Source organism: Psammomys obesus, unplaced genomic scaffold, assembly GCF_907164565.1.
Source record: "Psammomys obesus unplaced genomic scaffold, mPsaObe1.curated_primary_1811, whole genome shotgun sequence".
NCBI lineage: Eukaryota > Metazoa > Chordata > Mammalia > Rodentia > Muridae > Psammomys > Psammomys obesus.
This window is the reverse complement of record NW_026596131.1, coordinates 2,809,242-2,824,965: the sequence shown is the minus strand read 5'-3', so window position 1 is coordinate 2,824,965 and position 15,724 is coordinate 2,809,242. Positions and strand designations below refer to the sequence as shown.

Genomic DNA, 15,724 nt, shown 5'->3' with positions numbered 1-15,724 from the left:
GAAGGAAGGAAGGAAGGAAGGAAGGAAGGAAGGAAGGAAGGAAGGAAAGAAGACAGGCAGGCACCATTAAGGCAGAAATAGTCAAATTCTAACAGTACCATAACTCCCATCGCTAGCCTGGACAAACATCAGACTAACACTCCTTGGGGCTTTTTGTTTGTGGTTTTTGTTGTTGGTGGTGGTTGTTTGTTGTTGTTTGTTTGTTTTTAGTTTTTTGTTTTGTGTGTGTGTGTGTGTGTGTGTGTTTGCATTATTTTGGGGAGAGAGTCTCATAATCCTGGATTATAGGTGTCTTTTGGGACAGTCCCAGAATCCTGGAATTAAAGGTATGTGCCGCCATACTTGAATCTGGTTTTGTTTGTTTTGAGACAGGGTCCTTTGAAGCTCTGTCCATCCCTAAACTCACTATGTAGCAAAGATTGACCTTTAACCTCTGACCTTCTTGCCTCCATCTCCCAAACCAGATTACAGAGGTACACCTGATTGCTGTGGTGCTGAATACTGGGCCAGTACTCTACCAGCTGAGCAGCAGCCCTGGTCTCTGACTAATGCTTTTTGTTTTTGTTTTGACAGGGTTTCTCTGTGTGTAGCCTTGGCTATCTTGGAACCCACTCTGTAGACCAGGCTGGCCTCAAACTCACAGAGATCCACCTGCCTCTGCTTCTGAGTGCTGGCATTAAAGGCACTACCCATACCCTGTAGCTTTCTTATTGTGAACCAAGCTCTGGTCCTCCAGAGGAGGAGAGAAGCTCTTAACCACTGAGCCATCTCTCCAGGCCTCTCACCTAATGCTTCTTGTTCTACAGATTCCCAGTCAGGTCTCCTGCCATCAAGGAGGTATTAGTCTATTTGTGGAGGTTAGGCCATCGCCTCAAGCTGTAGGAAGTGTCTAGGTGAAGGGACGTGAAGGAAGTCAGCTCAGCTGAGAAAAAGTGGGGAAGTTACCAGAGAAGTCAGTGAGTTAGGAAATGAGTTAGGAAAAGTGAGTAACAATTAGTCAGCTAAAAGGAGAGGAAAAGACGCTTCAGCAGGCGAACAGCAATGGGAAAGGCATGTAATGCATTGTGGGAACTTTACATGCTAGCAACCAAAGCTTAGAGCAGGGAATGAAGTGGTGTGATTCTTAGACAGAGGTAAGCAAGGGCTGGATAACCTAGACTCTTTCCCAGAGAGTGTTACAACTGTCAAAGTGAAAGGGACCAAAGGAACCAATTTATAGTGATTCCAGAACCCACATCGTAGAAGGAGAGAATTCCTACAGAATGACCTCTGACCTCCCCCCCTCCAAACACATAGTGGCACACATGTGTTCTACCCCCACTTCCACGTACACAAATGAACAAATGCTGTTAAAAAAAAAAAAAGAAAGAAAGAAAGAAAGAAAAGCTGGGCATGGTGGTGCACGCCTGTGATCCCAGCGCTTGGGAGGCAGAGGCAGGCGGATCTCTGTGAGTTCCAGGCCAACCTGATCTACTAAGTAAATCCAGGACAGCCAAGGCTACACAGAGACACCCTGTCTCAAAACAAACAAACAAACAAACAAACAAACAAAAAAACAAAACCAAACAAAAAGGTTGGAGGGCAGAGAAAACACCTGGGGTCTAGTATGGATTACATACATACACACTCACATATATATGGCCAAACCAAGTCAGTGATCACAGCCCACTGCAGGGGCTGAAGAAAGCCCCAGTTTACTGAAGCTCCAACGTCCTGGTCAGAGTGTTCCTCACAAACACTGAACATCGTCAGAAAAGCTGGCCAGGGAGGGACAGGAGGCTCAGATTTACACTAGGCAGACACAGACCCTCTTAGGGGGCCCACAGGAAAGGCAGGCAGGCCTTACTGGGTATCCCACAAAAGCACTTTTGGGTGGAAGCCAAAGGGAGGGAAATGAAATACCCTTCACCCCATGAGGGGAAGGAGTCCCCAAACCCAGATGAGGCAAGAATTCTGAGGCAAATGTCATTTCTGGGTTGTTTTTTTTTTTTTCCTTGTTGTTGTTTTCTCCTCTTCTAGACAAAGCCACTGGATTCTGTGGTCCCTCCGGATGCCAGTCATTTCCTGAGGAGATATCAGGCCAGCCCAGACCTCATTGTTCTTGGTTTCCAGCTATGGCCGCCATAACCTGACAAGTACCAGGGCTGGTCTCTCTGTGGGTGCCTGGAGAAGCTGTCAGAGAGCTGTCTCTGCTTTTCAGAGTAGGCTTCTGGTCTGCAACGGGAAGAGGATTCTGCTCCTTGAGGCATGGCCGGAAGGCAGGAATAATGTGGGCCTCAGTCTGCAAGAGCCTTGCTCTCCGGATGCAGCTGAGGTGGGCCTCAGTCGGCAAGATGCCCCCGGCCCTGCTGCTTACCCTGCTTCTCTGTGAGTTCATAACTTACCTCTCTCTTCAATTTCACGAGACTTGAAGTCAGTGATATCAACAGATTTCTTTTCTTTTTTCTGTCTTCCAGATGCAAGCCTCCAGGCTCAGGAAAACTGTAAGTCCTGGTGTTTTGTTGTTGTTTTGTTTTTTAACGTGGCTTCCTTCTCTGTGTCTTCTCTGAGCTTCTTAATGACTTTGGACTGCCTAGGGGTTGGCATTTACAATAACCAAGAAAAACATCCCAAAGGAAAAGTTAAGTGGATTCTGTCTTGGCATTTAAAAAAAAAAAAAATTAGAACAAAAACTTGTTCTGAGTCAAGGTTCATGGTATGGTTTAGAAACAGTGTTGTAGAAGAGCGTTTTAGATCATCTGCTTGGTGGGTTTCTGTTTGTTGGAACTGGGGAGATGATTTTAAAAAAAGCAAACCTTCATGAGTCTTCACTGGTTTGTGGTTTTTCTGTCATACCCTGTTTTTACACCATACCACAACTCCAACTGTTGATTTTCAAGTTCTTTTCTTTGTTTGGTTGGGTCTGGTGTCTGCAATCCCAGCACTTGGGAGGCGGACCCAGAAGCGTAGGGATCAAGGGCAGCTTCAGCCACACAGAAGTTTGAGGGAAGCCCGGACCGCACGGGATGCTGTCTGAGACAACCCCCCCCCAAAAAAAAAAAAAAAAAAACAAAAAAAAACAAAAAAAAAAAAAACCAAAAACCTATAAACTTTAAAAAAAAATTCTTTTTTTTCTTTCAATTCTTTTAATTTACAAATGAGACACCGTTGACTGGACAGACTTCCGAAGGCTGAAGGAACCCATTAATGGGTGCCAGGGCCCCCTTTCTTCTAAGAGATTAAATGCAAGGAAAGGCCGGATCTCCTTTTCCACCCACCTAGCTTCATATCTGGCTGAGATCTCCTAAGCCTCCACGTGGGGAAGGGTTCTGTCTGTCTTTAAAATCGGGCCCATCCTCTCTCTCTCTCTCTCTTTCTCTCTCTCTCTCTCTCTCTCTCTCTCTCTCTCGAGCCCATTTGGACCCCTTGAAATTTCAGATAAGGGGGTTTGCCCTGTTTGCTCTGAGACTCTGAAGACAGGGGCTCAGCCCAGCCCAGGGACTGGGGATCAGGAGGCAGGGCACAGGTGACATAATTTGTCAGTCTAAAGTCACTTCAGAGTGTGAAGACCAGGGGTGCTGCCGTTGCTGGTAGCTGGCCCCTATAGCTCTTTTGAGCCTAAGAACATGACCGGGCTGAGTTGAGCGAAGGACAAAGGATGGAGCTGTGGCGCCGGGGTGGGGAGGGCTGCCGGTCTGTGAGTCTGTGCTCAGTCTGTGTTTCCTTAGACATCCAAATCCTTTGTCACTGTATGGAGGCAGGCTGTGTAGATTTACCTTCAAGCCGTCCCCACTTAAGGATGGAATCAATGAGTCTCAGAAAGACGTGACTCAGCCTAGAAAGTCAGGGATTGTCAGCACTTCGCTCTCCACTCCCAGAAACCCAGACGTGTGTCTGGAGTTGGTGTTTTGCTCTGCTTGGCTTGGTCTGGTTTGAGACAGGGGTCTCACACCGTAGCCTAAGGTAGTCTTGAACCCAGTGTTTCGCCCAGGCTGCCTTTGAACCCTAACTCCTCCTGCCTCAGCATCCTAGTGCTGAGATTTCCATGTCACCATCCCTGGTGACACTCATGTCTTTTAATTCCAGTTTTGCCTTGTTTCTTGGACCCCTTTCCCTTTGCTGTAAAATGCAAGCAGTCCCCACACCCCGAGGCACAGACTAGGGTGAGGCTGAGATTGGAGTATTGGGTCTGGCTCATTTGCCCTGCCCTCAGGGATTAGGAAACAACAAAGAGCAAGGGGATTCCCTCCTAGCCCACCTTTAAACTTCTGTCCTATTCCCTCCCCACCTCATCCATGCCCTCCTAGCTCTCTTCCACGCACTGGGTGTCATGTACCTCAAACTCGCTATGTAGCTGAGGATGACATTGAGTTTCTGGTCCTTCTGCTTTCGTCCCTAAGAGCTGAGATTGTAGGCACAGACCACTCGAGCTGTGTGCAGGGCTGGGAATCAAACCCAGGGCTTTAGGCAGGCATTCTGCGGGCTGAGCCATACCCAAGCTCTCCCCCATCTCCTGTCTGGAGTCTGCCCTGCCAACCTTAGTGGGTTCTTGCTTCTCAAGAGCCCCATGGCTTGTCTTCCATGGCACCTGCTCTTCCCCTGTCTCTTTCTCTGCTTCGCATGGCATCAGCTGTAAGGAAAATGAGGCAGAGAAGCAGACAACAGGCTGAAGCTGCTTTATTGGAGCAGGGAGGGGCCCTCAGCCTTTTTGAGGGATGAGGGTTGAGTGCTCTTTGAGGTTTTGGGGGATGTGTGTGTGTGTGTGTGTGTGTATGTGTGTGTTTGATCAGAAAGTTGCAGCTATTTTTTGTGGCTGGACTAGGAGCAGGGTGGGTTCTGTTTGATAGCCAGGCACATTGTTTCTACAGGGGGAGCTGAATGGTTAGGCTGGGGCTGAGCCGTTCTTTATGGCCAGGGGCTGTCACCCATTTTAGCCTGACTCAATTCCTCATGACCTGAGGCTATTATACAATATATCCCAAATCTGAAAAGTTGAAAAGAAAAAGCCAAGGAGGCTGGGTGTGGTGACGTACACCTTCGATCCTGGCACTCACTCGGGAGGCAGAGGCAGGTGGATCTCTGTGAATTTGAGGTCAGCCTGGTCTATAAAGCCAGTTACAGGACAGCCAAGGCTTCACAGAGAAACCCTGTATCACCACCACCACTCCCCCCCCCCAAAAAAAAAAAAAAGAGAGAGGAGAGGGTTGCGGTGTTGTAGAGGAGAGCTTCTTCTAGCTGGAATGGGGAAGGGGCATGCTGAGGTCCCTTCCAGGTGGGATAGGGGCTGATAAGGTTTCCTTTGTTTGTTTTTGAGACAGGGATCTGCCTGCCTCTTCCTCCCAGAGTGCTGGGATTAAAGGCGTGCACTACCAGGCTCTGAGGGGCTGGTAGCCTTTGGCCATGAAGAATTGAGTGACCTTTGGGACCTGTAGCCTTTGTTAGAAGGACTTGGTAAGGAAGCTGAAGAGGCAGGGACTGCAAGAGCAAAGTTAGAACAACCATAAAGATTGGGCCTGCCAAGCGGGTGATCAGTGGCTCCCAAGTGGTCCAGGTGTCCTTGCAGAAAATCCCGTCTACTCTTTCTCTGCTTGATTGGTTAGCATTTTCCTGTACTAGGGCATTTTGGTTTGCTTAAAAAGAGCCTTCTTTCCCTAGGCAGGTATAGTGGCCATCATTGAGTCTAGTCCTCTGTGGGCTTGGAGGACCAGCCAGGGAATCTATTTGATTTTGTAGGGTGATGATGGTTTGTTGTACCAAGATCCGGTCTTCCTTAATCTGATTGGTGTTTTGGCTGTGTTGTACCCGTTAGAGCCCTGTCGCTTCTTGTTCAGTGAGGGCCACTGGGGGGCTTGTTTTGGTATAGGTTGAAGTTCAAAGCATAAAAATGAGAGTATGAAGATAATAAGGAGCAGTCGGGGGAGGAACCAGAGTGGGAGTGAACTAAAAGCCCATACATAGGGGGAGGCTTGTCACTGAATTTTTGTCTGGCCTCTGTGTCTTTGCGCCCCATCTCAAACCAGTTAGGGTTTGTTGGTGGGGAAGCAGCAACCATCTTTGAGGAGGGAGAAAATCCCATCCTCAGCAGGAGTCAGAGCTGGTCATGGAGCACTGCATAGGATGGCGTTTGTCCTGAAGGATGTTACACTGATCTGTAATTTCCCTGAAGTTTTTGAGAGCTGTCTGAACACAATGTCCAGAGAGACAAAAAAGAGGGATGAGTTGGATGGAATTGGATCCCCCTTAGAGGTCACTTGAACTGCTTTTAGGGGTTTAGGGTGCAGATTTCTCTTTGCGATGACCAAAGGGACCATATAGAAAGGACAGCGGAGCTGGGCCTGGTGGCACACACCTATAATCCCAGCACTTCACTTGGGGAGGCAGAGGCAGATCTCTGTGAGTTCAAGGCCAGCCTGATCTACAAAGTAAGTCCAGGACAGCCCAGGCTACACAGAGAAACCCTGTCTCAGAAAACCAAAGGGGGGTGGGGGAAAAAAGAAAGGAGCAACAATTAGAGTGCCTGAGGAGGGTCCATCCAAGGGACCTCAGTAAAACTCAACAGATGGCAAAGATCCAGAACAAGTCAAAAGTGATGACTGTACAACGTTGGGGGGACACACACAGTTTTCAGCAGCCAGTTCCTCTCTGGGCTCCCAGAGAAGGCCCTTTATCTCTCCAGGAAAGCTGTACAAGGAGGATATGCGCAAACCTTCCGTTTCCTCCCTATCTCTCCGTGAGCCAGGTGTGGTGGTGCAGGCTCTTTACCCTGCATTCAGGAAGTGGAGGCAGGAGGTCAGATCTTGATGCGTGAGCTCTTGTCTCAAGAAACAATACAACAGTGGAGGCAGCGGCGGTGTATGCCTTGTCGTAAATCAGAGTACTCGTAAATCAGAGGCAGGCAGAACTCTGAGTTTGAGGCTAACCTGGTCTACAAAGTTCCAGGACAGCCAAGGCTACACAGACAAACCTTGTCTCAAAAAACAAAAACAAAACAAAACAAAAAAACAAACAAAACAAAACAAAAAACAAACAAGGGGCTGGAGAGATGGCTCAGAGGTTGAGAACACTCACTGTTCTTCCAAAGGTCCTGAGTTCAATTCCCAGCAACCACATGGTGGCTCACAACCATCTATATTAAGATCTGGTGTGCAGGCAGAATGTTGTATAAATAATAAATAAATCTTTAAAAAGCAAAAACAGGCAAACCTGGCATAGTACCTTGCTCAAGGGAATGTGCTGGCATCCCCAGTACAGAACAGAACAAAAGAATCACACGCAGCCGGGGAACTCATGGCGTCTTTAAGATGAGAAGGGCCTCTGGCCTTGTTTAGAGAAGCATTTCCTCTTTGCATCAGCTCCATTGACAGGCCTGCTGACCCCTCCGATACCCGCTCTGTTTGACTGAGACCCAGCTGTGCTAGGTCAACACCAGGGTTAAGCAAGCCAGTCCACCCAAGTGGGGTATGTGAAATGCGTGTCTTACACTAGTTTACTCCAGGTTGTTCATTCTGCAAGTCAGGTCAAATGTGGCCCTTTTCCCTCCTATCTCAGGCCTCTGGGCCATCCCTAGCTCTCACCCAACTGCAGCCTGCCTCCGCTCCGATACAGGAGATCACTTCAGCTCCATCTTCATCTAGAAAACAGCGGGTCTGGAGGGAACTCCCTGGACTTCCCGCCTAGCCCGGGCTGCTGGCTAATCTGCCTCCCCACCCATCCTGCTGGCTCTGCTCCAGGGCCCCTGCTGGGCCACCTGGGCCTGAGCCCATCCCTCCTCACCATAAGGACCTCCCGGCTACAATTATTCCTGCGTTCTTTTCTACTCCGCCTTAGAGAATCTCCATTTTACTCTCCAGTTCCTTTCTCTGCATAGATGAGCCCAATTGGTGGCTACTGTTCTTTCAGAAAAAAGAAAGAAAAATCATACACAAGCTACCCCCCCCCCGCCCCCACCAACTTGCTTCCATGCTCAGTGGAACGTTGTACCAAGAATGTACCTCAGAATGGCCAGTCTCTGCTTCCTCGGGTCATGGCTGCCCTGCCTGGAATCTCTGCTCCCTTAGGAGTCATCAAAGACCACTTGATGCCAAATCTTTTCCATCCTGGAACTTTTGCTACCCTTGACTAAAAAGATCATACCCAGACCCAGAGCTGGCTTCTCTGACCTGGGAGTTCCTTCCTAGTTTTTCTCTTCCTAGTAAGCCTTCCTTCCTCACTCCCAGGGGAGACTGACTCTGCCCACCCCCACTCCTGTCTCTGGAGCTCCTGGGTTAGTCTCTCCATAGCCAGACTCCCTCCTCAGATTGCCTCCAGGGCCTCCATTCCATACTGATCTCTCCCCCAAACCTCAGGTGTAATACTGGCCCTACAGTTTCTTCATCTGTCAGATCTTCAGATTTCCCCTCAGCATCAAGGCTTCATTTTCTTTCTTATCTTTTACCTGGCATCCTCTGTAGCCAGGAACCTGACTTCCATTTTTCAGGTTCTCTAGTCAATCAAATTAGGTGTCTTAAAAAAATTGTGGTAGAAATATAATCTAAAATTTATTTAAAATATTTTCACGTATTTATTTGTTTTTGAGGCAGAGTCTCACTATGTAGCCCTGGCTGTCCTGAAACTCTTTCTGTAAGACCAGGCTGGGCCTCAAACTCATAGAGATCTTCCCGCCTCTGCCTCTGAATTCGGGGATTAAAGGCATGTGCCATTTTGCCTGACTTTAAAATGCGTTATTAGTGACATTTAGAGCGTTTACAACATTGCATATATAGTTCTAGAATATTTCCATCACTCTGGAAGTCAAGTCCCTCTGGTCCCCTTGAGAGGGTTGCATGCCCTTTGACTCAGCCCCTCCTGCCTGCCCAGCCTCAGCCACTTTTGTTAGAACCAACCCAGGCTGCTCACTGGTAGGGAGTCAGGGGTGATTTTTCTAGAGCTCCAGTTTATTCTGGCATCAGCAACCTGACTCACAAGGCCCCTCTTTCCTGCTCCTCTCTCAGAACTGGCCATGCCCGGAATGCTCAGGTTTCTCATGCCCCTGTGCCCGGATACATGCTGTTCTGGAGCACCCATCCTGGCCTGCCTTTGGCCCAGTGGACTCAATCCCGGGCACATCCTGGGCAAGCCTTCTCCTCTCTGCATCATCGACATGACTCAACTAGCGCCAATGGGGTCTCCACCAGCCTGCATGCTCAGATAGCAGGGGTCATTTCTTGTTTTCCCTGGAAGCCTGGTACCCGGCGCAGCTGTTGGATAAATGTCACTTGGCTGGGAACCTGAAGTGACCATGGACAAGCTTGAGAGTCCCAGGGGCAGATGGATCAGCGTGTTCTCTGATAACAGGGATGTTCCTTAGGGACTCCATGCTTTCAGGAGCTTTGTAATTTTCCTGACAATAGCGGGCAGCACCTCCTTCTCCCCCCAACTCTGAGTCATTTCCAGGTTGAGAGCCAGGTGGCTGGCTGAGGCAGGGGGCCTCGTCTTGCCAAGGAGACGGAAGAAGGCCCCAGCATTTTAGTGTTTGGCATTGTGTCTTTTTTTTTTTTTTCCTTGAGATAATGTTTTTCTGTGTAGCCCTGGCTGTCCTGGAACTCACTCCATAGACCAGGCTGTCCTAGAACTCATAGATCCGCCTCCGTCTGCTTCTCTGGGACTAAAGGCGTGAGGTGCCGCCATTGCCACCTGGTGTGGTACTGTGGCCTGTCAGGGCCATGAAGGCTTTGTTACTTCTTCTTCTGCTTCCTCTTCTTCTTCTTCTTCTTCTGCTTCCTCTTCCTCTTCTTCTTTCTCATCAGCCTCTTCTTTCAGATCTCTTTAGGCTGTTCTGTGCCCTGTTCTTTATAACAGTTTTGGACACTTTGAGGCTTAATGAGGCTTAGAAGGAGGGGAAGGGCCTTCGGAAAATTCCGCTGTGTGCAACAGGAGGTCTGTGGAACGGCGCCAACACCATGGTCATCTCCCAGAGCCCAGGTTCCCCAGGCCATGCCTGGTTATTCTCCTGTCTGCTGGTGAATAAAACTTAAAACTCAAGCCAATTCTTGGGAACATGATCATGGTCAGCCTGGTCTACAGAACTGTTCAGGACAGCCAGGGCCTCACAGAGAAACCTTGTCTCAAAACAAACAATAAATAAACAAAATAAAATCACCCCAAGGGTCAGGCCTGTGGGCACACTCCTGTTGTCATACTTACCTGCGAACCTGAACCTGAATGGCTGCACATTCTAGGGTTGCCAAGGTTACAGAGGGAATACCCAGGCCGACACCGTAGTCCCAGTATCTGGGAAACTAAGGCAGGATTGTGAAGAGTTTAAGGCTAGCCTGAGCTACATGGTAAGAGTGTCTTAAAATAAACAAATAAATATTAAAAAAAAAAAAAACTTAAACTATCCCAAGACTCAGGGGTTGAAAGTAGGACATACTTAGTCTTGTGGGTAACTCTGGCTTAGGGTCTCATGTGATGACGGACAAACTTTCAGCCAAGGTCAAAGCTTTCCTTTGAAGGCCTGCCTGAGCCTGTGCCATCTGCTCCGGAGCTGCCCCTTGTGGCTGTGCACTGGAGGCCTCTGTTCTTCATCTGCTGAGACATCCTCTCCTCTGAGCCGCTCCCATGGGAAATGGCAGCTGGCTTGGCCCCGAGGCAGAGGTCCTGGAGGAGAGAGCTGGTCGAGAGGGAGGCTGCACATGTGTGTAACTGATATCAGAAGGAACATCCCCACTCCACTGGGACAGTCGCATAGATGGCCCTGGTATAACATGGGAGATGTGAGGAGCAGGGCCAAGGATTATGCTAAAGGCTGGCTGGACCAGGGGGCTGCCATGATAGTTTGTTGTGTTCATGTTCTCTGAGAAGCTGAGCTAGGCTCATTTTGAATATTTTCTTTCCTTTCTTTCTTTCCTTCCTTCCTTTCTTTCTTTCTTTCTTTCTCTCTTTCCTTCCTTCCTTCTTTCTTTCTTTCGTTCCTTCCTCTTTCTTTTCTCTCTCCCCCACCTTTCCCCAAACAGTGTTTCTCTGTGTACCCTTGGCTGTCTGGGCTAGCCTCAAAATCACAGAGATCTGCCTGCCTCTGCCTTTCTGAGTGCTAGGATTAAAGGTGTGCACCACCAGCCTGGCAAATTTTTCTTTTCTTTAATTAATTCCGAGAGACAGGGTTTCTCTGTGTAGCCCTGGCTGTCATTTGTAGACCAGGCTGGCCTCGAACTCACAGAGATCCTCCTGCCTCTCCCTCCCCCAGTGCTGGGATTACAGGGGTGTGCCACCACTCCCATCTTATTTTTAATTTTCAACACATTTTTATTTTGTGCTCGCGCTCGTGTGTGTGTGTGTGTGTGTGTGTGTGTGTGTGTGCCTGTGCTTGTGTGTGCATTCCATGATGTGCTTGTGGCAGTCAGAGGACAACAGGCAGGAGTTGATTCTTTTGCCACCTACCCCGGGGTCCCCAAACTCACTCAGTCAACAGATATAGCACCTTTGCTTGCTGAGCTATCTCAACAGCCCTACTCTTATTTTATTATTATTTTACTTTTTTCATGGGTATAGGCTTTTGGCCTACAAGTGTGTCTGTGCTGCAGTGCCCACAGAGGCCAGAGGGGAAACTGGATCTTCTAGAACTGGACTTAGAGGTGGCTGTGGACACAAGAACAAGTGCTCTTAATGGCTGAGCCATTTCTCAATTCTCTCCCAGGCTCCTGCCTGCCCCCTTGAGGCAGGGTTTCACTGTCTAACCCTAGGGGGCCTGGGATTTGCAGTGTGGACCAGACTGGCCCCAGACCCTTGGCAGTACTCCTTCCTCTGCCCCCTGAGCGATAGGATTAGAGGCGGGTGCCACCTCCTTAAGTTTTCTGCCATGTTTCCCCCTCTTTCACCCTGTAATACTCCCGCTGGCTGGATGGCCATATGAAGTTCCTGGCGGTGAACCAGGTGAGTGTCACACAACTGGGTGTGTGTTCGAGAAAAGTGTTAGAGAAATCACCGAGATGATAGACACCAGTCTCACTACGAAAGCCACACTTGCCGGGCATGGTGGCAGACGCCTTAACCCCAGAGGCAGAGACAGGTGGATCTTCATGAATTTGAGGCCTGCCTGATCTAGCTAATGAGCACCATTACAGCCAGAGCTACATAATGAGTCTCTCTCTCTCTCACACACACACACACACACACATATGCACACAGCCATGTTCAATGCTGTAACGGGGTTTTTGAGACAGATTTTCTCTGTGTAACCCTTATAACCCTTGCTGTCCTGCACCAGTATGCCCAGCTTTGAGTCTGGGAACACACAGCAGACTTAGAGCAGTGTCAGGGAGAAAAGGAAATGGGAAAGAAGGGAAAATTACAATGACCACAGGGTGGGACTCGGCAAATGGCTGCAAGCAGCTGCCCCGAGGCAGGAGACTTACTCCCTAGAAAGGAAATGTTCCTTATCTCATTAAGGGGATAAATAACCCTCCCCTACCCTAGCCTGTCTTTAGATAGAGCAGATTCCAGGAAAAGAGGCAGTCCTTCCCGGAGGAGAGGCGCTCCTGGTAATTCCAGTGATTAACTGCCCCAGGTTGGATCCTCTCTTAAAAGGAGATGAGGGCAGGAGAGAGAGGAAGGAAGAAAGAGAGAGGGAGGGAGGGATGGGGGGATTGCTTCTCAGAAGGCTAGAAGTCCAAGATCTGGCTTCTGAGGTTTCTCCTGGTCCTGGATGACAGCCCTCTCTGTGTCTTTTCTTTTGAAAGATAGGATCTACTATGTAGCCACACTGGTCTCAAATTCAGAGCAAATCCTTTTGCCTCTGCCACGCCACTTCACATGGGATCTGTGGTCACAAGATAAGAACACAGATTTAGTGGATTAGAGTACCACACTACTGACCTCATTCTGGTTTAATTAGTGGCCTCCATACAGGCCTGAGGTCTGTGGAGAGTCACATTCTACAAGACTGGAGGTTGGGATTTAACGTGTGAATGTGGTTATGGGGCAAAATTCAGCCCAGGTGCCTCCCCTCCCCCCAAGTCAGTCTGGCCCAGCTTGTGAGGGACAATGAGGGCCCATCATGTAATGCACATGGTAGTCATGACCTGTGGCTATTTAACTCTCACCCAGCAAATCTGGTAAGAACTGAGCTGTTAGGAGCCTTACCTAAGACGAGGGACCCTGCTTCGCTGGCAGAGCTTTTCTGTATCCATCTTAGTTAGGGTTTTATTGATGTGGCAAGACACCACACCCACGACAACTCTTGTAAAGGAAAGCATTTAACTGGGGCTGGCTTACAGGGAGGCCTGGTAGACACGGGACTAGAGACATAATTGAGAATTCTGCATCTGAATCCACAGGCAGCAGGAAGAGAGAGTGAGACACCGGGCCTGGCTTGAGCATGGGAGACCTCAACGCCTACCCCCAGTGACACACTTCCTCCAGTAAAGCCACACCTACTCCAACAAGGCCACACGTCTTGGGGGCCACTTCATTCAAACCACCACGGTAGCCAATCCATCATCTCTAGTCTCTGAATTTCCCGTAGCCACATACGTTCTGGGTTTACCCTGGTCAGCTGCCAGGCTTGAAGATATCATCTTATGTGTGGCGTGTGGCCTGCTATCTCCTGTGTAAACAGCCTAGGGGCATAACCAGAAGCTCATGTATGCCTTGAACTCATCGGTATCCTCTTGCCTTAGTTTCTTAGTGTAGGATTACAGGTGTCCAGCCACAATGCTCACCTTTAAATTATCTAAAAAAAAAAAAAAAAGTCTCTAAATTTTTTAAGGCTTTTTTATTCTAGGTGTAAAAGCGTTTTGCTTTAATCTCGCCTCTCTAAAACTGGCCTAGTGACACACACCTTAATCCCATCAGGTAGCGCAGTGGTTCTCAACCTGTGGGGCCACATACCAGATATTTACATTATAATTCATAACAGCAGCAAAACTACAGCTGTGAAGTAGCAACAAAAATCACTTTATGGTTTGGGGACACCACCACTATATTAACCGATACACCAGGAACTGTGTTAAAGTCACAGCATTAGGAGGGTGAGGACCACTGACTTAGGAGGTGGAGACTGGAGGACCAGAAGTTCCGTTATTCTCAGCTGTGCAATGAGCTAAAGGACATTCTAGGCAACATAAACCTCTGCCCCCCTGGTTTCACGTCTTTCTCATGTGGTGACACCTCTGAGCCTACTAAATGGCAATCACCCACTGGCCACTGCATAGGGAGTATTACTGTTTTTACCCACATATATCTATTTCAGGTAATGACTATTTTTTTCTTTTCTCATTTTTGTTTTTCCAGACAAGCTTTTCTCTTTGTAGCCTCGGCTGTCCTTTGTAGACCAGGCTGGCCTCGAACTCACGGACATCTGCCTGCCTCTGACTCCCAAGTGCTGGGATTAAAGGTGTGTGCCACACTTCCCGGGCTAATGAATATTTTTTTAAAGCTTGTTTTGCCTTTCGTTTGTTTGTTTGTTTGTTTTGTTTTGTCCCCCTAAGGTGCTTTCTGAACCGGAGGATACCGTCTCTCAGCTCTGCCTCCAGCCTCAATACACATTCTTGTTTGTGGTACTAGGGATTGAACCCAGGCCATTATGCATGTTAGAAAAGCACACCAGCCCTCCCTCAGTTCATTTTTCCATTCATTCTTTCTTTCATTTGTTTATTTGAAATTTTAGAATTTCACTGGCTTGCCTGAGATTCATTATGTAACCTAGGCTGGAATTGAACTGGCTATAATCCTACTGTGCTCTCTCTGTCTCACTCTCATTTATTTATTTATTTTGAATTTTTTCAAGACATGGTTTCTCTGTGTAGCCTTGGCTGTCCTGAACTCACTTTGTAGACCAGGCTGGCCCCGAACTTACAGTGATCTGCTTGCCTCCGCCTGGTATTATAATTGTGTATGCTGCCTGCTATTTATTTAACTTGAGACACAGTCTCACTCTGAGTCCTGGGCTGACCTTGAACTCATAGCAATCCTCCTGCCTCAGCCTTCCAAAAGCTGGATGTACAGATGTTAGCCCCCCCCCCCCCCGCCTGACCAATACTGTACCTTAATTCAGTGTAATGTGGTCTGTATTTCTTACAGATCTTGGAAACAGTTACCAGAGAAAGCATTTTAAACGTGAAAAAAAAATAAATAAATAAAAGACAAAAGGAAGAGAGAGCTTCCCAGAGTGATGTTGCACGCCTGTGATCCCAGCACTTGGGAGGCAGAGGCAGGCAGATCTCTGTGAGTTCGAGGCCAGCCTGGTCTACAGAGTGAGTCCAGGGTAGCCAAGGCTACACAGAGAAACCCTGTCTCAAAAAACCGGGGTTGGGGGAGAAGAAGAAGGAGAGGAAGAGGGAGAGAAGAACCCTGCTGGCTCCATTAGGTCCTGGAGTGGGCGGAGCATCCCCGGCGTGTCTGCCTAAAGGATGGAGAGTCACTGTTTATTCATTTATAGTTCACAACTCGCTGTTTATTGAGCAACTACGGGGTACCACACTGTATCTCATGACCTCTGGCCACTCCCCTATATGTCTAGCACAACAATTTTAGGAAGAATTCCTTTTTTTTTTTTTAAAGCCTTAATTTGTGTGTGCATGGTGTGTGTTTGTGTGTGTGTGTGGTATGTGTATGTGTGTGTCTGGATGTGTGTGGGGTATGTGATGTGTATGTATGTGTGCTGTGGTGTGTTTTGTGTGATATGTGTGTGTTTGTGTATGTGTGTAGTATATGCATGTGTGTGTATATGTGTGTGCATGGCGTGTGTTTGTGTGTGTGTGTCTGGATG

At 48.3% G+C, this 15,724-nt stretch overlaps 1 protein-coding gene across 3 annotated transcripts in view; it reads left to right on the top strand.

Moving 5' to 3' along the window:
- The first annotated feature begins 2,080 nt into the window (after positions 1 to 2,080).
- Pecam1 (platelet and endothelial cell adhesion molecule 1) overlaps positions 2,081 to 15,724 on the top strand; it is a 53,651-nt gene continuing 40,007 nt past the window's right edge. For 2 of the 3 annotated variants that reach the window (XM_055592564.1, XM_055592562.1), the window contains exons 1-2: positions 2,081 to 2,367; positions 2,457 to 2,483. In XM_055592564.1, coding sequence (XP_055448539.1) covers positions 2,268 to 2,367; positions 2,457 to 2,483 — 127 coding nt within the window. In that variant the 5' untranslated portion in view covers positions 2,081 to 2,267. The remainder of the gene's footprint in view (positions 2,368 to 2,456; positions 2,484 to 15,724) is intronic. The other variant, XM_055592563.1, reaches the window with a different exon arrangement.